The 22,863-nt window shown below is 39.7% G+C and overlaps 1 protein-coding gene and 1 long non-coding RNA gene across 14 annotated transcripts in view; one reads left to right on the top strand and one right to left on the bottom strand.

Moving 5' to 3' along the window:
* TENM4 (teneurin transmembrane protein 4) overlaps positions 1 to 22,863 on the bottom strand; it is a 750,083-nt gene that overhangs the window by 338,851 nt on the left and 388,369 nt on the right. For all 13 annotated transcript variants that reach the window (XM_039384005.1, XM_039384003.1, XM_039384001.1 and 10 more), the window contains 2 exons: positions 12,130 to 12,418; positions 7,409 to 7,678 (listed from right to left, as the gene is read on the bottom strand). In XM_039384005.1, the coding sequence (XP_039239939.1) occupies positions 7,409 to 7,678; positions 12,130 to 12,352 (493 nt within the window). In that variant the 5' untranslated portion in view covers positions 12,353 to 12,418. The remainder of the gene's footprint in view (positions 1 to 7,408; positions 7,679 to 12,129; positions 12,419 to 22,863) is intronic.
* LOC113998671 lies at positions 10,689 to 11,785 on the top strand. Its single transcript, XR_003544537.2, has 3 exons — positions 10,689 to 10,783; positions 11,249 to 11,518; positions 11,653 to 11,785. It is a non-coding gene; the product is annotated as an uncharacterized LOC113998671 (long non-coding RNA).

Raw genomic sequence — 22,863 nt, 5'->3', positions numbered from 1 at the left:
ATCGGTGATGGATCTTTAGTGGTCAGGGTTCTCGCAAATTTTTATTTCAGGTTGAGACATCTTGTTAAAATTATTAATATATTATTTATTGATAATTAATAAGGTTACAACTGATAGTAGAGAAGTCAAAGATGATAGCCAGCAGATGCCTGATCTTAACTGGGTAATTCTAATCTATTCTTGTCTTCCCCTACTAAAAGCCATGAGGGAAACTTATTAATGTACAGCTCATAGCACATTTTTTATCATTATTTATTGTGAAAAATTTTGGGTTGTAGTTTTGTTTGTTTGTTTGCTTTGTTTTGTTTTGTTTTGTTTTTAAATCTCCTTTCTGAATACTCTGGAGTCTGAGTATCACATTTTTGCCTACACGGTTTGGAGAAGAAGCATGTCTGAAGCACACACTCATTTACTGGAAGTACTTTATAATGCACTGCTTAATTCAAATGAGAAAAAAAAGAGATGATGTTGCAACCACGGTAACAATATTAACAATAGAGTATATGAAGCCTGAAAGGAAATTACTCGCAAAACATGGTAATAAAAAGAACAGTCACCATGGATTATCAACTGGGGTATCAACAAATAATTTGTAATGCTGAGAATATACAGTAATTGTGGCACTGCTAATTGTGCTGATATAATGAACTGTACTTTGGGCAAATGATTTGGGTCAACATGATTTGGGAAATAGGAAGGTGAATGTTAAGAAGACTGAGTAAAAATCCTTCCACTGCAAAGGATCAGAGCTATTTAGGAGAACCTTGCAAGGCAACGTAGCAAATATAGACACCATTAGGAGATGAGCTCTCAACAACCAAAGGGAACAAGGAAAACACACAGAAATAATTACTGTTTGCCCAAAGCTCTTAGCTGTTGTAAAACAGCTCTAAAGAGAAAATATTTGGAAAAAGCTGATGAAATTCTGGACCATGTGGACAGCTTTTTGGTTTAATAAGAAGACAGAATGGATGTCAGAAACCTAGCAGCAAATAGCATGTTGTGGTGTATTTAACCAAGAGTGCTGGGACTTATATGACTTGGGCATACTGTTTTGCAAAAGCAGATAGTTAGCACCATGCACCTAAGACCTGATATACCTGTGTTGAATGGTAACAGAAGCCTTCAAAGACTGGGGTGAACTCTGTATCAATCACCACTGAACAAATTAAAGCATTGGTTAGATTTCTTATCTACCCAGGAAAAATAAAATCATATAATTTCTTTGGTGTTCCCTGTTTGAAACACTTGTCTTTAATTATTTCCTGCTTTAATACACCCCTGTATTTGTAATATGTTCTATAAACATTCAGTTCTATTGAGTCCTCAAACCCTGTGCAGTTTCTTAAGCACTCTTTCCAGCAGTAGTAATGGCTTAAGCAGTGGAGAAGCAGAGAGAGTGGTGGTTACCGCAAGAAATGCTCTGTAAATCTTGTACTACGTCAATTAAAATAGCTAAGAGTTGAGTTTGTGATAGCAGAGCAGGCAGAGCTATCACATGAGCTTTAAAGCTCCTGGTTGCGACTGTGCTTCAGTTTTACAAAAGTTTATGAGAATTTTCCAGAAAGGTAATATATTTGATGAGAAACCAAAGGTTAACCGTAACATATTCTCTACTTTTCTAGTCAAGTTAGTAAGGTTTGGAGAGCAGGTTTGGATATTGGGCTGTTTGTTTGCTTGACAGTTTTAAAGTTCATTTAAATACAACCCAGAATAGTAGTGACTAAATGAAAAATTCATAGAATGTTTTGGGTTGGAAGAAACCTTAAAGATCATCGACTTCCAATTCCCCTGCCTTGGTCAGGGACACATTCCACTAGACCAGATTGCTCAGAGCCCCATCCAGCTTGGCAACAAACAATTATGGGAATGCGATGGAAGAGAAAATTATTCCTCTTTGTAGGGTGTGGGTCCAAAATGAATTAGTGCTCTTAATCTTGTCACCAGTAAGTGTCTGTATTACTATAGTCACTATATCACTTTTGTCACTGATTGGTGCTTTCAGACATGGAGCTAAAGATAAATGAACCCTGAGATTAAACTCCCCTTCCTAAACAGAGGTGATCAACACCTGCGTGGTGGAAATGTTGGGGTGATCAAACCTGCATTCAGTTAATTGTTAAACGGGTGATTTGAGTTCAGTAGTGCCATTTTCAACCCTTTCGCCAACATGGAAGGCAGGCAAAAGTTTCTGCAGGATGATGTTTCCTACATGGTTTTGGGTTGTGAAGATGGAAGAAGTCCCACAGTGCAATTTGACAGCAAAAGTCCTACATTCTGAATTTTGGCTCCAAGGGTGCTTAGATGTGGAATTTTAGTTTGTGTCTACTAATCTCTCAGTATACTGAAGTCACACTGCAGCAAGACTTCTGCTGCAAGAATTTCTTTACATGACAGATCACAGTTGAGCATCTTGATCAGTTGAACTGTCTTGAGCCATCTGATGTTGATCATCCTGCCTGTGAGACCCTTCTGGCTGCTTGATACTGCCCATATTCTTCCCAAGAGGAGATGATGACAGACAGAAACATCAGCTCCACTCTGCACAGCATTAATCACTGCTGACTTTTCCTGCTAATGAAGAAAACTGCTTCCCCTCTCTCCTATTCTTTCTCATATTTAACCAACTATGTGCCTTGGTGGATGTTAACACTGAGCTCAGAGTACAACTAAAGCGAATCCTTAGTTTGACACAGCTTCTTTAGAACAGTTGAAAGGTAAACTGTATTTTTTTTTTTTTAATTTAAAAGAAAGAGCTGTGACTCCACTTTCAGAAAGACAAATTTTATAATTGCGGTTGACTCTAGTCTAAAGTAACCTTGCAGTGATTGTGCTGAATAAAACAGTAAGCTCATTTTCACACTGAAGACAGAGGAAAAAGTGGTTTAGTTTTTTGGTTGTTGGTGTTTGTTTGCGGTTTTTTTTTCTCTTTTCTTTTTTTTTTTTTTTTGTGGGGAAGGGATTTTATATTGGATTATCTATATTTTCTCTTCAGGGATTACCAGCATGATTCCTAACACTTTGGGTGGATCTGGGTTAAGATCTCCAGTATAGACCCAGAAGAAATATTCACAGTCCATTTCATGGATGCTTACACACAAACACTGTCCATCTCCACATCTCTTAGGAGTGTCCTAGGCAGTACAAAAGCCTAAAGTGCTCAAAGCCCTGCCTGAGCAGTCCTACATCACCTCAAAGTCAAAGAAAGTACAGCAATGCTACAGACACTGAAACTGGAGAAAGAGGGAGATTTCAGAGGCCAGCATGGAAAGCCACTCCGAACCAGCATCTAATCTAGATCATTCTCAACCAGTAAACTCGTAAACTAGACTATTGTCTAGTTTACACTTAAAAACTTTCAGCACTGGAGTTCCTCAGACTCCTCTATCTCCTCTGGTGCCTAACTGCCTACAAACTGTTTATGAAGAGAGGAGGATCCAGGTGGCTTTGTTCAGCTAGTAGAAGACATCTCTAAAGGGAGGCCTAGCTGCTGCCTTTTAACTATTTTATGTATGGGTGATGTTCAGAAGATGGAGTCAAACTGTTCTGGGAGATGCTTAGTGGGAGCAATGGACATGAGTTGTGGCAGTGGAAATCCCTACTAGCTCTTAGGAGAAGATTTGTTCACAACAAGTGTGGTCAGCACCAGAACCAGGATATAAAGGTTGTGGCCTCTCCATCCTGGTCAATACTAAAAGTGTAACTGAACAAGGCCCTGAGTGACCCAATCTGACCTCAAAGTTAACCCTGCTTTAAAGCAGGAGATGGACCAGAGACCTTCAGCAATGCCTTCCAATATAAATTATCCTGTGGTACTGTATTTTTATGATGGTATTCTTGTGATTTGAAGTTGGGTTTTTTTCCTAGTATGTGACTAAATTTATGCAAAACAAGTCAATTTCTGGAAAACTATTACTTCATTCTTCATTGTGCTCTTCTCTATAGTAAATAATTGCTGGCTCGGTACAAAGCCTGTTCAGGGTTACCTAAGGTAGTGCCAGTAAAGTCCAGGCTTCAATCCAAATGGCCACTTCAGGAACTTTTCCTTGAATCAGTCTTACTGAGAAATAGTGCAAAATAGTATAGGAAAGAGGTTCTCCTAACATCATTGCTAGACTTCCAGGAACCAAACTGCACTTTGTGCTTGGGTCTGAACTGTTAATGGGAGTTCACAGTTACAGCTCAGCTTAGATGGTCATGCTGCAGAAAAACCCTTGAGCTATATAAAGTGCCTGCTACATCAGCAGCACAGAATTATTGTATTATCCTCCGACAAGGTGCAGCAATTTGAGCTGTACCCTCTGTTCCCTCACTCTGCAAAATGACTATCCAGGTTGAGCGAAATGCACTGCCCACTGGAGGGGAAACTGTTGTGGCTGATTAGGTGTGCAGGATCTGAGCTCAGGGTAATGCCAGAGTTATAACGCAACTCTTCAGTGAAAACAAACTCTTAATCTAAAAAAAGAATTCAGACTCCTGGCAACATTCAGCCTTCTAGTGGAAGATGTCCCTGCTCATGGCAAGGGGTTGGAACTAGATGATCTTTAAGGCTGCTTCCAAACCGAACCGTTCTTGAATTTTGTGAAAACCTTAGATAAAGCTACACATGACTTTCTATGCCAGCTGTTTGTGCAAGGGATTTATGGTCTGCAATATGCCATGGAACCAAAGCACCTCATAGGTTTCCTTAAAGACAGAGAGGTGGATCGTGACTGCACATTCTGAGCAGCGTAGCTGTTCTTTCAAGACATCACAATTTCTGAAATAAAAACAAACTGGTTCTTCAAGGGAGGCAGATCTCCCCTTTTCTAAGAACACAACAAATGTCTTGGTAGAATTGTCCTTTGACAACTTTGGATTTACAAACATCAGAAGTAAATTCTGATTATTTATTTTGGATAAATAACGAACAGCATAAAAATTGCTGATGTTGACCTTCATTGGAAAAGTTAGTTTAATGGGCCCCATAAAATCTTCTATTGATGGCACATTCATAAAGTCCATATTGACTTCAGCTAAAGGCTATAACTTCTATCAATACTGTCAACAATTAATATTGACTCATAAAGGTATACTGTAAACTGAGTCATAGCATTATGTTATTTTACATTCCCATTAACAAAATTTCATGTCTTCTTGCAAACATTTTTCCTATAGATCTGGGTTTTCTCAAAATAGCCTGTGTGATAGCTAGCAGCCCAGAGTAACATTGCTAATGTGCAGAGGAAGGAAACACAGAGTAACCTTTGTGTTTACCAGACAAAGCTTCTGAGAGGATCTCAGGCTTCATTTGCTCCAACAGCAAGTCTCAGGCTGTGAGGGTTTTGTGCATAAAGGGTTCTCACACCTTTATCTGTGCTAAGCAATTAGCACACTCAAATTTTGTGTACAGTTAAGACTTTTCTTTAATCCTTCTGTTCTTCCTCCGTTGCAACCTTTGTTTGGGGATGTTTTATACTACCCATTCAACTGCAATACTTATATTGAAATATGTTCTGGACAGGTTTTTCTGACCTGAACTTGGCTCATGTCCATGACATATTCCTAGGGAACTCTAAGCATCAGATGAAGCTCACCACCAGCACACTTTGAATTGTCTCTTTTTCGTCAATATTAACAATACAATTGTATACTGGATACCCTAGTGATCTAGATTTTATTTGTGCTAAACAGATTTTGTACTTTTGGGTATGATATAGTCTTTCTCATTCAAAACACCCAACATCTAAGACTGCAAATGTCTAGGGCCCAAAGAAACTAATTCTACATTTGTACAGCACTGTATGTTCTCCACCTTCCTTATTTCCCTTTTTCTAATTGCTATGAAATGATGGTTCAATGACAGGTTAGTGTGTCACTAAATTTAAGGGAAGAGGTTCAAGGTTGTCTCTTTCCTTACATGAGTATTACTGCCTCTGGGGTTGCTTTCAGAAAGGCCTTTCGAAGGCAAGCCAAGCAAAGGCTAATATGTTGTTTCTAATAGAATTTCTTTTGTAAGTGATCTGTAGGTACAAAATTGCATTTGCAAATGTAGAGATAGCATTATAGAAACCAGTGAAAAAGACTCCAGCAGATAATGCAATTCTTCTCTCTTAAGACCAAAAAAACCCAAACCTCAAAACTAAAATTCTGTATTTTGGTTTTCTGAGTAGGCATAGAAAGAAAAATGTATGGAACACAGCTGCTCACACACTACCATGGAAAGCACAAGAGAGAGCTTTCGATAGAGTAGAATGGGATGGAAGTTCAAGCTTTTGGCTGTTTTCTAGTGAGTATGCAAAACTCTAATTGACCTTGATGATCCCTCTGATTTTTCATCAAAACACAAGCATCAGAAGGAAGACAATATAACCTAGCACTGTGTGTCTGCCTGTAAGATGTTACACTAAAAAACTTAAAAAATATGGTAAAGATAATTTAAAAAGATTCCTCTGTACATTCTTTAAACAGAAGGCCATTTATCTTTGAACTCTGCCTAATACATCATTATCTCTGAGCAGAAACTTAATAAGCTTCTACTGTAATTTTGTTGGAGTTAAACATAAAATCATGTGGGTGGTATATGTCTCACCGTGTCATGGCTTCCAGAGGAAAACTTATCATCATTTGTCACTATAATACTGTGGCAAAAAGCATGAAAAGAACAAGAGATACAGTCATTTCACGTCAGCTTTCTGTGCTGAGCTCAAGCGCCTGATGACTTGTATGCAGCAGCTATATTAAGAAGCAGACTGTACTATAATTGAATTAAAGGTGTAAAGGCATATAGGGCTGGATGAACTCCTGGGTCAAGCTGCAATTGAATCAAAATCCTCTCTGCTTCCTACACTGCTTGGCAGAAGTGCTGACCAAAATGTTCACAGACCTACAAAACGCATGCAGGAATCCCTGCAACTGGGGACACAAAGTTACAGAGATAAAAAAAATCAGTGACCTTCAGCTTCTATTTCGCATAAAGAAAAACGCTTCTAAAAATATTTTGCCATTGTTTTCCTTCAGAGAGCAGTCAGTCCATTTACATAAATGAAATGGCTCCTGTCAAGGAACCAGCAAGGAAAAGAAGGAAATTATCTGCCCCAAAAATCTGTAGCAAAGATAAGAGTAGCATTAGCCAGGGGAGGGGAGATTTAAATGCTTTTTGGTTGCTGCAAAAAGCAGGGAGAGTATTACAGATACTTAATGATCTCTGTCACTGTGATAAATAAGTAGGAGCTTCTCCATCAGTTCATTAACAAACACTTCGTAGGTCAGTACAAAAGGTCATGACATGGAGTTGTTAAGAGTGTCTTTATCGAGCCTGATAAAAAAAACCCCAATACAAAACCTAAGGAAGATTAGGGTGGAGTGGTAAGAAGAGTCCTTCCTGGTAGAGCTCAAGGCTGACACCGCATTTGCTGTCACCACTTACCAGTTTCAGTATTCTCATGCTCTGTATCGGTGAGGGTGAGGTTGGAGTTGGCCCGACTCGACAAGCAGGAGCTGCGTCCAGACTTGGTGTTGCGTCCCCAGAGCCTCACTGGGTGCTCGGGCGACATGACCACGTCTGCCTCTGTGTCGGCATCCGATCCGGCACTGATGGAGTAGCCACAGTGAGGCAGCCCGATATCAGTCCGGTACAAAGTTCCATGTGTGGGTGTCACATCTTCAAGACCCAGTTCTCGCAAAGAGAAGTTGGCTCCTGTGAGAAAACACATAGGTTTGGTTATTCTTTATTAGAGTTCCATCTAGCACAAGCCAATAGCAGAAATGTTCATCCTCTGTCTTCATGTGGGGCAGAGCAGCTCGCAAGTCCTGACATCACACCAGAGTCCCCGCTTCTGTGGTCTTGTTTAGTCTGAGACCAAGTGACTGTAGAATCATACAGTCATTAAGGTTAGAAAAGATGTTTTAAGATCATCAAGTCCAACCATTACCCAGCACTTCCAAGTCTACCACTAGACCAGTCTCTAAGCACCACATCTACACTTTTATTTAGCATTTCCAGAGACAATGATTCTACCACTTCTGTAGGCAGCCTGTTGCAATCCCTGACCACCCTCTAAGTGAAGAAATTTTTCCTAATATCCAATCTCAATCTCCCCTGATGTCACTGGAGGCCATTTCCTGTTGTCCTATTGCCTGTTACTTGGGAGAAGAGACTGGCCCCTGCCTCATAACAACCTCCTTTTCATATGTCAAGACCAAAAAAGCAGCTGGATTCCTGCTTCCAGAACCTGACAAAAACTCAGGGCATGCTAAATGAAATCATCAAATTTGAAAGCAAAGATGGATGTAGATGGTGGAACTCTTTAGGAGAGGCAAAAAGTAATCTTCTTGGGAGAAAAGCAAAATGAGGTGCGCAATGATCAAAAGTCCTACCATACACTTGGCAACTTCACTACAATAGGCAATTTGAGTAAGTTCTGCTCATTGAAATCCCTGGAATTACATACTGGGGATTTAAATTTCCTCTGGCGATTTCACTTTCCCCTTGCTGACCACTCACACCTCGACTCAGTTTAGCTATTCATTCTGATACAGTCACAGCAGAGGTTATGTGGCTGCAAATAGATGCAATTGTTTAGCTGACTAAAAATACAACTTGAAAAGTGACTCTTGACTTCATGACTAGTTACCTGCAGAGCTTCAAAATCAGACTGAATTAATGTGAATGAGGCTTCAAATATTAGCACACTTTGTTTGGAAAGTTGCACAAGGAGGCTGGGGAGAGCAATTTTAATCCACATTTATTTATTAATGCATGCATTTATTTTTCAACCCTGAATGTCTTGAAAAGATTTTGGCTGCCCATGAGTGCCTTTAGCTGCACAGTGCATTTATACAGCTCAATGCACCCCTGCTTCTGTTACGCTATGCTTTGGATGGATGAAGGAACTGAGCGGTGTTTCCAGCTCAGACATATTTCAACAAGATAAATCTGAAAGAACAATCCCCAGAAAAGTTCAGGTACAAACTTACCTGTAAACACTGAAGTTCATATCTACTCATTACTGAAATCAATTCATCGAGTCTGCATCTCAATGTTGTCTCCAAAATTGAATTATCATTTTCTCCTTTCTCAAGACCCTACAATCATGGGGTTCTCCTCACATTTCCATTTGTTGATGTTAAATAGCATATAGTGGAAAATGTGTATCCAACAGAAATAATCAGATTTCTACTTTTCCTGAGTATGGTTTTGCACATGTGGAAACACCCTGGGCTTGTCCTTGAACCCTACTGCTTAGGGAAGGTCTCTTGTATTAGAGCAAACGTGTCAGAAGACAGCTGGCCTAAACTAGATGCTATTTTACTACATTTTTTCATTCAGCTGACTTTGCAGCTCTCAGTGAACAAAGAGCAGACTTGAACGCAAGGTAAATAATGAGACTGGACAACATTTTCATGTAAAGCTCAGAGAAGGAACTGTTTGATGGCAGGAGGAAGTAACTCTGGTTCAGCTGGTCACAGATCTGCAGCTGAGAACACTCAAAGTTCATAAAGCATTCATGAACTTCACACCTTTTTAATAGACCAAACTAGAATAAAGCTTTCAGATAGAGTGGACAGAAAAGGTGGCTTAGGGCTCACACCTCTGTCCAACCCTTGGGCTTTGCTTGGGAAACACCATGCAAACATGTGGCACTTGTGGCAAAGTAATCCATTTAACTTGATTGCAAAGTGGTTTGTGAGAGTGTCCTCTATGAGTTCATGGAATGAGGTAGCAAATAACTTGACCTAAGTTGTAAACACAAGGAAGCAGTATCTCCATGGAGATCTTGCTCTTCTCTTCCAGTTTTGATGTATGTGCAAGGCCGGAATAATTTTTAAGCCATCCTTTTTAGAGGATTGGAAAACATCTTTTGGTTTTGCTTGTGTTTGAGTCACTGACTGTGAGTTCTACCTTTCCCTGAAACAAGCCACACAGCATCATCAGGCACATCAACGTGCAGCATGACTGATGCTATCCAGTAACAGCAGCTCATAAATTATGAAAAACGACTGCTACAATTAACTGAAAATCAAATTTATTTGCAATAAACAGCAGCAGATGCATTGATTTTCATACTCTATGCTCACTGTTGCCTTTTAAGCTGGAAGAACTCAAGTCAATAAAGGGAAGATAATAAATATCTGAGGCTTTTTAATTCAGATCTGGTCTATTTTCTCCTGTGCTGACTTGCACATTTGCTGGCACTCACTCTAGCTAAAATCATTTAAATGCTGACTTGTTTATTTACTGAATTTATTTGGTCTATTTGAAATGTTTCCCTCCTCTGCCTTCCAAACCAACACATGAGAGAAACTCACTTTGCCTTGTTGATGTCGAGCAGGCTAAGGCGGCTTGGTTTCAGTTGGCAGGAGGCCAAGCAGCATCACAAAGTGAGGTCCATTCATGGCTTATTGCCAGTGGAAAATGTGGCACAGAAAGTCTGGGTTTATTGTTAAACGTCAGGCCAGTTTAGAGAGTCTCAGGATAAACTAGGAAAAAGCTTGAAATAATCTATGACTGTTATGTCAGAAGTAGAACTGATGCCCAGACATGGTTAATCTTAACTTCTCAATTAATTTCAGTCACTTCGACCAGTCATTGTTACTATTTCTCAGTATAATCCAAAATTTTCCTATGAATTTGTATGAATTTGTGTATAGCAAATTTATACTCCCTTTTCAAGAAAAGTAACCTTTTGTGGGCTTCTTAGGAGAAGTTTGTGGACCTGCATGGCCTCATAGACCCTCAAGTTGAAAACCGCTGACCTGGACTAATTCACATCTATCCTGCATGGTGAATATATTGTATGAAGTGAGCAAACTCAATGACTTAAAGTTTCCTTTTCTTTATAACATTGCAGATTCCTTAGAGAGGATGAAGTACTTCAGTGTTGCTAAGAGGGAAAGTGCTTTTATGATGTCACAGTACTATTTACAACACCTATTGGCCCTTCTGTTGATTATTGCCTTTCGCAGCTATCCTGAAATACAAATACCAAAGTCATGTACACAAAGATACCTCTGAGAGTCATTTTGCTTTTACATGCCTTAAAGATGTGTCTTTCACGAAAACCACAGTGCATGATGTTTGAGGAGTAAAATTAAGCACCCCCCAAGTTAAAAGAGTGCAATTATACACATTCCCTTTGGGGAATAAGCTCCTCCAAATTGCAGAGGATGTGTTCAGAGCACTCTGGGTTGGCTAGTTTATGTTAATTTTTTAGAATGCTGCCTACTCTATTTGACTCACTTTGCCATTTTGTGCTTTTCTTGATAGACTTCTGAAAATAATTTATGTAAAGTCCTGCTTGGCTTCTGAACTACAACACTTGTGCCTCTACAGAAAAATGAAGACAAGACACAGCAGGGGTCAGAAATCTACTGTACATAGGCAACAGCAGTGGTGAAAATGTAACTACACTGACTTTGGAGTAGCAATGAAAAAGTGAATGTCTGAAATCTCTATTAGGACTGTGATGCCCATGGTGACCCTTGAAACTCCACATCTTCACAGACACTGTGACCCAGATGCACTTAATGGGCTCCTGTAAGTCCTAAAAGTGGTTCCTTACTCCTCTAATATTGGAGCATGTTCCCAAGTCAAATCTAAAGCCTGCAGGCCATGTACAATGCCAAGGGTGGTTCATCCCATCTGGAGCTCAGTTGCCTTCCTTCTTTCAGGATTCTTGGGTTTTGCTGTAGACCAGATGGACGTTGTGGGCCGTGGCACTCTCCTCTCACTGTCTTCTGCCTCAGCTTTCTTGTTGACTTCCTTCATAACAGAGCAGGCACACGGCATAGTGAAAGTCCTCCTGAGCAGGCAAGAGCTTTCCACACCATGTCAGTACTGTACAGCACATGCACGGGGGTTCTAGTCTCATGGTAGGAAGTGGCAAAGTGCTGTTGGAGACAAAAAGACTAAGACACAGAAAATGTGTCTTAGTAAATGCTAATGAACATGGGGTATGGATATGCCACTTAAGGACACTGGTCTGCACACAATGTCTGTGGAATATAATGAAGATGATCCTTGTTGCTCTCTCTGAATCTATCTTCCTTTCAGCCTCAGAGTCCTTCAAAGGTATCCTCCCACCCAGCCCCAGCTCTCAGTTGATTCACTCACACTGCTTACAGATCCACCTTCTGAAAAGTACCCACCTGCTCGGCAGAATTCGTCGGCCTCCTGGTGCACCATGTCTTTGACCCGATTGCTGTAGGTCAACCTGGAATCTTGATCATAAGCCTTCAGGGTCTCGCTGGAGCTGTAGGACTTCTGGGGTACCTTGCTGTCCTCACTCTCAGCCGAAGAGCTCGTGTAGCGACGCTCAGTGTCGCGGCGCCGAGTCAGAGATCGATACGGTTTCCTCTCTTTTACATCCATGGCACCCTTATCTGAGTATTCAACATTAAAAAAATGACGTCTGTGTGGTGGTCAGATTGGAATAACCTGAAAGAGAGAATAAAAGAAATTCATGCCTTTGGGCACTTGATGGCTAATTTGCCTTCTTTATACATTCTTGCACTGAAGAAAAGAGATGTTACTCAATGGATCGCAGGAAAACCCTCTTAGAACAATTACCAATAAAAAGAAAGTCTCAATTATATGTGACTCATTTAATAATTGCCACCGCTAACAGGACACATACACGCAGCAACCTGCATCTGTCTGAACTGGGAATGCACTTGGGAATTTGAAACTGATTGTGATATTCTGTGTCTTTTTTCCATGGGAAGTGATTCAGACACCTCCGGGAGGCATGTATTCATCAGTCACCTAATCTCTTGGAAATCAGGTAATGTTGAAATGTCTCTATTTGGGCATCCAGAAGACTTTGGAAAAATGCTGTCCTGCGGTTTTAAAAGTGTTTTGTCAGATTGTGAGGTTACAAAGGATGAACAAAAGACTGAGACAGTGTAAGAAGGCAAGTGGGAAGGGGGAGGGAGAAAAGAAGAATGAAGGGCTGAGATACGGATGGAAATTGGACAAAAATGTCTTCCTATTCAGAGGGCTCATCTTTACTCAGCTGGAAATATATTAGAACTTAAGCAGAGCTGAGAAAGAGTAAATAAGTGATAGTGCTCTGCTTCATGTAACAACATGGCCTGGAATTTATGCCTGTTGGAAAACTAATGTATATATGTAATGTTATGCAAGCATACATATCTGCACACAGAGAAAACAGATAACAGAAATAAAACATGTTAAAAGTACATTTTTCAAAATAATTAATAAATGGTACTTTCACTTCAAATTTATTAAATGCAACAGAAAAAAAGTCAATGACTTGCATCAAGATAGTAAAATATGTTTTTTAATATCTAAACTGGTTTATGAGGAAAAAAAATGATAAAACCCACAAACCAAACATTGAAAATCTGTAATTACGGGCTGAGCTTCTAAGAAACTGAGTCCTCCTGACTGCTAAGGAACAGAAGTCAAGTCTCTAAATGCCACCTCAGGAAATTTTCTTTACCAGCAGCATTTAAAAACATAAAGGAAGAGGTTAAGAAAGAACCTATCAGTTATTGGTCTTTTTCATAGGAAATACATATGGAAATGTATGGCAAGGACTGAATCACATTCTGGTGTCGTTTCTCTCTTGAAAGTCTAAACCCTGAATGTACTAATGAAATCTTACTCCTCCATGATTCAGATCCCAGCCTTGGTACAGATGTTGTCCCGGATTCCAGAGGATCGTAGAATCCTAGCAGGGTTCCGGTTGGAAGGACCCTTCAAGATCATCTAGCTCCAGCCCCCCCTGACACGGGCAGGGACACCTTCCACTAGACCAGGTTGCTCCAAGTCCCAGTCAACCTGGCCTTGAACACTTCCAGGGATGGGGCAGCCACAGCTTCTCTAAACAATCTGTGGCAGTGCCTCATCACCCTCACAGTAAAGAATTTCTTTCTAATATCTAATCTACACCTGCCCTCATACAGCTGTGATGCAGTAGCTGAGGATGGATGTGCTGTGAGCTTTGCAGGTTGGCTTAAAGGGATGTGGTGTAATGTGGCATTTGTGGGTTTCAAAATATGGGTGTTTGAAGGATAGAAGACTCTTGGCACAGAGTCTTCTGAAAACCTACAAATCATAACTGTAATGCTGAAGCCTGAAGACAACATTTTATTAGCAATTCCTTACTTGCCAAAGTGTCTGACACAAGCAAAAGTAAACAAATACTGGAGTTGAAGAGAGATTATGGGAAGGAACAAGAGCTGCAGGAAGGTTGTGAGATACACCTGCAGCTGGGCAAAGCAAAGGAGGATTACACTCTTGGAACTCTCATGGGGATAAACCATGACACACTCCTATTTCTGCAATTCTGATTTTGCTAAAACTGCTAACTGGGTTTTAGTCCTTTTAATCTCCAAAATGAACTTTGCAATGATAGACCCCAATTCCAACACCTTGTACAGTTCCTGTGGGATTCTTTCCTGGAAACGAAGACACTACTATATATTAAAAAAAAATCCACTTCATTCTCTTACAGTTTATTCCACTGATGGTGGCAGACCAAGTTCACACTTTCTATTTGTCAGCAAAACGCATAGAAATTATCAAACACTGATGGGAGGATGAGGGGAAAAGGAGTGTCTTATAACTGAGCTTTACTTAAATCATTCCCAGAGATTTGAGCACCACTTGGATTATGTTTTAATATATTTTTAATATGTTTTTTATTTAATATGTTTTTAAACTCGCTGAACTCACTGACTTAAAATCAGTCATGTAAATTCAACAGAGTGAATGTAAATGGGATTACTCACCAGCCTAAACTGACACATGTTAAATGTTTTGTAGGCCAAATATACAAAAAGTAAGGCCTGAATGTAGAAGCCATAGTGAAGGAAATTGTGTTATGCTAAGGACCAGTAGTAGCATACAAGAGATCTACCAAATATCAGTATATATTTTTTTGCATTGAATCAAACATATTGGTGCTTTCACAGTGGAGAGAGCTAAAAGAAATAGAGCATCTGATTGCTTTTCAGTGCACTGTCTTCTTCTCTTAAAAAAAAAAAAGCCCTTTTTGGCTTGAAAAATTGTGACTTTTTTGCACTTGTTATTGAGTCAATTTGTCTGCTTTATAGCATCTTTTTTTGTGTGAAATCCTGAGAAGGACCAGGTTTGTTATACTTTTGAATAAAACACCTTAAAACAAGCTCCTTCACAACATCCCTGTAGTAACAGCTGTTATAATGAACACTAAAATTGTGGTTTATTGTCATGGGGGATGGAGATAGCAAAATGTGAGCAAGAAGCAGTTACTCTATAAGAAAGAAATGAGGAGAGGTGGCTTCTATCTGTTTCCGAGCATTGTAGCAATTCCTACTGAGGGCTAGTCATTTAAAACCCCTCTACCGGGAGAGGCACGTGTGCCAAGATAACCTTTCTGCACAGTTAGAGCCACAAGGTACAAACAGGGTCTGTAATTACCATTAGTAACCTTGCAACTTAGGAAATGACAAAAAACCATGAGGAAATTGACTGAATTCCCACCAGATGAAGAGTTTTCTTTTTGTAAAGAAAGGTGCTGAAAACCTGAAATTCCTCCTACAGTTCATCAAAAATAGCCCTGTAAATTTGCACCATCCACATGTACATTCCTCTGTAACAGTGTTTCTATTCCCAATTCATTCATATCTTTACAAATTTAGCTCTTCTCAACTTTTTATTTCTCTCTCCCTCACCACTTGGTTTGATTTTCCAACTAGAAAGGTCACCTCCCAAAAACATAGTGAAGTGGGGTTTTTTTTATTATTTTTTTTTAAAGAAGGAACTGTTGCATTTAACTGACTTAAGTAAATTTCCAGTACTTCTCCATGGACATGCAGTTCTTGTCATCTGAGTTTTATGGCCCAATTCCCAGATGGTTTAGATACCTTACGTTCAGTAGAGTTGTGTTGTCAGGGAATTTGCCTCATAATGTTTCTGTGATAGATTATTATTTTATCTGCTACTTCTTGTGTCTAGATTTCACTTCTGCTACAATTTCATCTGTGCCATCAACACCTCACATTTTTCCTGACTTCTCTGGCCCACGGCGAATACAAAGAATCACACTCGTCTCAGTTACATACTCAACCACCAGTTTCTTTCCGTCTTTAGCTCATGATTGCTCCTCATAATTTTAAAAGCTTCCATAAACTTGCTGGACTGGATGTAAAAAAACCCAAGGCTTCTAATAATGTTCCTTTCGATCCCTGTGCTCCTTTTCCCTCCATAGAAGCACAAAACCCTCCTACTCTGAACCATTTCTATTTGGAAAGGGTTTTCTTGTCCTATAACGCAGTGTTTCTGTCTCTTTTTGATTCTTTCATCATTCCTGCTGTCTGCCAATTTCATCTTTTTTCCATTTTTTTTAAAAAAAATTTTTTTAAGGCCAGTTAATGGCAATAGCCATTCTTATTTTTGTTAGCCCTCTGTGGATGCAATCCCAGCAGGACCACAAGCTGATCTGGGGTGCAGTTCACAACAGAAATAAGCTTTACTTATTCTACTCAGAAAAATCCCACTGACCCCAGAAAGGGTTACTCACATGTAAAGACATATAAAATCAGACTACTTGAAAAAGTTATATTTTTCAGAGATGTGGGACTCTTCTCACATCCTTGCATATATGTCAAGGAGTGGAACAAAAAAATCAGCTTTCTAGTTCTGGTGCGGTAGTGCAGCAAATGCAGTGCTTATTTGCAGCTCTTTGTGTTCTGCTTTTCCTTTGGTTGGCTCCCAAATAATCCTTTTTATGATGTTTTATCCTTTATATCTATCCTCCTTATTCTCAGTTCTGTTGCTTTTTGTTGCTCTTTGGAGCTTTGATTAACCACACCGTCTTTGTGCTGCAGAATCGCACTCAATGAATGGCAAGGGGGATGATTTATTTTCTGAGTCACTGCTCAAAAGACAAACTTGCATCAATCAAAAACCAGACAAGAGAGTGTGACACCACAAAGCGATATGCTAGGATGTGCTTACAGCAAAAAGGACAGGTGGTCTTTTATAGCTGACTTACATTGCAGGTCACTAATCACAGAGATTAGCAGCAAGGTGATAGACAGCACCTGTTCTGGAAGGCAGCATGTCATATCATCCAATTTTCTGTCAAAATGTGAGGGTTTATATAGAAGAGATAGCTTTATGTGTTTCCCGTATAGTTACGGTAACAAGGTGATGAGAAAACTGGAAGAGTGAAATATCTTGACTCCATGAAAACGTGAGCATGAATTCTGGTGGGTTGATTCCACCTCCACCTTTGTCCTGGAAGAAGCAAAGTGACTTCCCATAGGCATCTGTTTTCCTCTGCAAGACTCCCTATGCAAAAATAGCATCATCTTCCTTGTTAGGGCCTGCTTTTTGCCTTCTTAAACTAGATTTTCTCATTTCATTGCTTAGGGCAATATTTTTCTGTATTTTTTATTGCTGCTGCCCTTTGTAGAATGAGCGAAGCTATAGAATACTGAGAGGCAGCTGAGTTTTATTTTCCCTGCTTTGAGCTCCACAAATCAAAACATTAACTAATACCTAATGCTGGTAAGTAGTGAGCAAGTATTGTTTCCTTCACTTTATAGAGGAAGATATGAGCCATGTGAAGTCAAAATGAATTGCTTAAGGTGGTACAAGAAGACAGCAACACAACTGAGAGTAAACTCTTGATCTCCCAGGCTGAGTCTGATACTGAGCCCTGGGTTTTTTTGAGAACCAAGTCACATAAGCACAGTAGAATACTTAATTAAAAAAATCTTGGCCAATGTGCATCTGAAATCTTTGTTGGAGAAGAGCAGCATGAACCTCAGGTATTATTAACACGATTCTCTTTCATGTTTGGATAGTGTCCTTCAGTCAGAAGAACTGTGGAGCATGTACAATTGCAGTTGTGTCTGACCAGTGAAATCCCATGGTGAATGATGAAAACCCCACTCAGAGTCAAAAGAGAAACAGATTTTCACCTTGCTGTATAATAACCTTGAAGGTAGCAACAGATATTGGGGCCAGACCATCAATGTTATTTGGGAAATTAAACTTAGGATTCTAAGCTGCAACCAAAGATGTTGTCAGTTCAGATGATTAAATGACTTTGTGTCTGTGGTTATGAATATCCTACACCAAGTTAGGTCATCACCTGGTGTTTTACACCTTATTTGAAAGAGTGCAGTCCGCTGCAACAGTCCCACCACACTTCTATGAGGATGTAAGTGCCTTGTTTGAGGCTCCATATTCTAACTTCATGGAGTCACAGAAAGTCTTGTGTTAGAAGGGACCTTAAAGATCATCTAGTTCCAAGCCCTCTGCCATAGGCAGGGACACCTCCCACTAGTTCATGTTGCTCAGAACCACATCCAGCCTGACCTTGACAAAACCTGGCCTTCTTTACACAAAATGTTGAACCTGGGAAGTCTTATTTGATAATTTTCATTTGTCCAGAATTATCTGTGATATTGCCTCCCATTCCACACCTGGTCTAAAGCACAAAGCTGGCATAAATGTAGGGGTGAATGTTATGATGCATTCAGCAAATGCTTAGGCATGTACTCAGGTCTGATTCAAATCAAGTTTGTATTGCTCAGTGATCAGAGTCAGCAATTATCTGATTTTAATAAATACATAACCGTGACTTAAACAGTGTGGTGCCATTTACCATGTTTCTGGGAAGTTCCTCTAAATAACATAAAGGACTTCTGTGGTTTTTATTAAACTTTAAGCTTCAGATTTATAACAGAGGTTCAAATCCCACAAGGTCTTTGTAGGAAATAAATTAAGCTATGGGTACAACATCCTCTCACATTTTTGGCAAAGGCTTTGGAAACAAGCAGGCACAAGAGAGGAAAAGGAACAGTTGAATTAATACTACTTGGCTTCAACTCAGTGCTCAAAGAAAGTAACCAAACCTCCCTTTTCTGGTCTTAACCACTAAGCCTTTCTTCTGCTTGCTAGGCACTTGGTAATGTCCTGTCCAAAAGATGTGGTTTGTGACCTTTTTGTGAATAAATCTAAAACTGCAAGGAGCTGGAGGTCCAGGAAATTTTGAAACAGTGGTTGAACTTTGAAGTATGGTGGAAAAGCGTGAAAGAGGCTGGAATGCAATTATCTCAATTATTTTTGGTTTGCAAGGCCCTAAGTCTTCTTTCATGGGCTGGAGCCTTTAACCTGTACTAGGGGAAGATTCTGGAGCCAGAAATTAACAAAGCTTTGGAATAGTTTTTGACTAATATAAGCAGTTTGCAGCTACAATCATCAGAACCCTACTCTATCTTCCCCTAAAATGGAAATTACTTTTGAAACAATCTTAGTTTTATATTGAAATTTTCATTATGAGTCTATTAGCCATTCTTGGATGAAGTGGATTTTCTTCAGAACCTCAATTTAATAGATAATGCATAAAGGTATTTAAATAATAAATGCCAGAAGAGACAGTCCTGACCATGTAGGCTGTTTCAGGTTCAACCTGGAAGTTTTTCCTATGTCAGACTATGTCATACACTATGTGTATGATGTGCCAAACATCCAAAACCTCTGTGAAATCAGCCTGTTTATCAGTAAATCTCAGAGTGAGAAAGAACTGGTAACACAGAATGCAGGTAGTCACTGAAAGAATTCCCATACTTCCTCTATCATGCACCATCTGCTAATTTGGGCTCTTATCTGGGATACAGAGGGTTAAATTTTAAGTCCTTAATCTGAATCAGACAGGATGTAGTTTTGAATGTCTCAAGCATCCTAGGTGAAAGCCCTTGGCACAGGTTTCCTTAATTTGCTTGGGAGAATCTTTTCTTTTTCTTCCAGAAAAGAAAAACAGACTTTTTTTTTTTTTTTTTTTGGTAAAGCAACATATTTGATAATCTCTAGTCATAGAACTGTAGAATGGATATTATGACAACAAAGAAGGTGTCTTTGTGTTGGAAGGGACATTAAAGATCCTCTAGTTTCAACCCCCTGCAATGAGCAGGGACACCTTCCACTAGACCACATTGCTCGAAGCCCTTTCCAACCCGACCTTGAACACTTCCAGGGTCAGGGCACCTACAATTTCCCTTGGCAACCAGTGCCAGTGTCTCATCTCCTAGACAGTAAGAAAAGGTTGGTAAAGGGCTTGCTCAGGGTGCTAAGCTTTGTACCCACTCTTGGGTAAGCTTTGTGTCTGATTCTCAGTGTTCTGTTGCAGCTTACAGGAAACCTTTGTAATAGAATGGTGACCCATATGAAAATGTGGCAAGAATCCCAAGACAATTACCATACACACCTTGTGCCATTCAACCTCTTTATTCCACAACTAGGTAAGTGAACTGCCACATGTAGATACACTATCTCTGTATTCCTGCTTTTCTTGTCATATACTGAACAAGGAAACTATCCATCTTTATTACTTGTCTCCTTTAAAGTTGCTGTTTACAGTCTTGTCTTTTGCGGGGATATTGATAAGCCCTCAGCCTTTTCCATAAGAAAGAAACCTTTGAACTCAAACCCACTCTCAGATGTAACTTATTTTTTACTATTACGCACTATTTCTGGTCCCACTGAAGAGAAGCGAATGGAGGCTCTTTTAGGAAAGAAAGTATGTCTGCCTTTTCTCCCTGTGGCCACCACCACAGGCTCTAATCCTGCCTCTAAAAACACTGATGCAATCAGCTGCAGGCAAACAGAGAGAAACCTGTTGGTAGATAAAAGTTCAAAGAGTAAAGCTTGCCATGTTTCTGTATCCCTCAGTAAAACTATCACGTTGGTGCGCACCACCTGTGTGAAACAGAGTTCAGAGCATCTCCTGTTCTACAGCCTTCGGATGCAGCCTGGGGTCTGAGCAGCGTGCAGGGTGACAGCTTGAATTGAAGGAGATCTGTAACGTGAAACTTGCAAGATCTGAATTCCACCCCCCCCTTTTCGCTGGCTTGGCTGTGAAAACAATAGAATAATAGTTTATGCTTGCATTGGCTTTCACTACTGCTATCGAATGGCAGGGGATGTCATAGACTCAACTGAATTCGGAGGAATACACTCAGCTATGCTCAAAAAGCATTTCTAGGGACAGATTTATTTTGTATCTGCCTATTTCTTAACACTATTTATATAGACACTCTGCAGAACAGCATGATGGAAAACTTCCTGCAGCAGAGGGAAGCTCTCACCTAACCAAGCAGGACACACAGTGTAGGGAAAAAAGTATTACCATCCTTCTTCTGCAGGCAAAGTCAACTATCTTATTCAGTTCCTTTGATTCAAGTAACTAACACACAAAACTCCTGCAGGATTAGTCACAAGGCCAACCTGTTCTTGTCTTACTACAGTATCATGTTAAAAATTGTCCCTGCTCTTGTCGCAGATGTTGTAGTACTGCGTAATCTGTCCTGGCTTTCGTTCATCAGGGAGAGAAACCAACCTGTTTTCTCGTTCTGATAAAATCCCCCAAAGGGTCAAACTTCAAACTGAGGTTATTAAAACAGGAGTTATCTGAAAAAAGACTGCAAAGGCCCATGAATTGATTTATTTTAGGACTTCTATGTAAGATAATCAGAGTGCACTGAGAGATGCTAAGGATTGATGAATCAGTGTAACCCCTACCGTGTCCAGAGCTTAACTTTCAATGACACATCAAGCTTATGCAGTAGGAAGGGTATTTTTCTTAGGTAAAATGCCTATGGAGGAAAAATAGAGAGATGAAAATAGTAAATTAGAAATAGAAAATGTTGCTTTTGTTCTGAAACAAAGGGAGAGACCTTAGAGCTCATTCCAGTATCTAAAGGGGTCACAAGGGGAGGGGCTTTTGACAAGGATAAGTAGTGATAGGACAAGGGGGAATGCCTTCAGACTGACAGAGGGCAGGGTTAGATTAGATATTAGAAAGAAATTCTTTGCCGTGAGAATGGTGAAGCACTGGCACAGGTTGCCCAGAGAAACTATGGATATCCTATCTGTGGAAGTGTTCAAGGCCAGGTTGGGTGGGGCTTTGAGCAACCTAGTTCAGTGGAAAGTGTCCCTGCCCATTAGATGATCTTGAATGCCCCTTCCAATCCAAACCCTTCAATGATTCTATGATTCTATGACCTTCCAAACCAGAAATTAATACGCTCTTACAGATACACAAATGCTGCTCAACTGCAAGGTACATTAAGGAAGTAGCATACTAAGGTTATAATAACTGATACTGTAGCTCAGAGGAAAATATATAACATTACATTTATCCTATTGTTGCAAATTACTGCTTTTCTACTTGACCAAAGGTATCAGAAAAATAGCAGGGTTTATTTTTATTTACTTTTCATTTTTAGCACATGGTAAAAACTCAGAAGGTAAAATTTGTATTCTGTTTTTATGCTTCCTACATGATAGGATGATCAGTCAGGGTGATAAGTCAAATTTGTCTCACCTAACTGTGGATATCAGTCCTTCAAATATCTACAGCCAAACTGCTCACAATTGATTCCTTCTACAATCAATGAAGAAAAAATAGTAATTTCTAGGGCAAAATTCATATAAAAATTAATTTAGACAATTATTACAGTCATGGATAAATTATTTTTATCTGGAAATGACTCCTTCTCCTTATGGATTCCAAGGGGACCCCTAGGCTGACTGATTCAGGACTAAGAGTCTAAATTTGGTTGTATTCACCACACAGTGAAGTTATTCATTTGTGTTGTTGCACGTTTGTGATTTCTTACTGATTTAGCCATTCGAAGAGGTACATTTGCATCTCCCCCATGTTACAGGCAGAACAGGGAAGTGACCTGATCAAATAATGCAAGAAGTCAGTGGCAGAGACTACACAAATCCCAGCTCCTGTTTGGACATCAGAAGCCTGTTTACTAGAGTTCTTGGATTTTGTGCCAGTATTTCTGAAAGCCAAATACTTTTCATATATTTCGGTAGATAAAATGCTAGGTAAGAGACTAAGTTGTTTA

Source organism: Pipra filicauda, unplaced genomic scaffold, assembly GCF_003945595.2.
Source record: "Pipra filicauda isolate LSUMZ 115617 unplaced genomic scaffold, ASM394559v2 scaffold335_size1511353_pilon, whole genome shotgun sequence".
NCBI lineage: Eukaryota > Metazoa > Chordata > Aves > Passeriformes > Pipridae > Pipra > Pipra filicauda.
The sequence above is the reverse complement of the archived record's forward strand: the minus strand, read 5'-3'. Positions and strand labels throughout refer to the sequence as shown.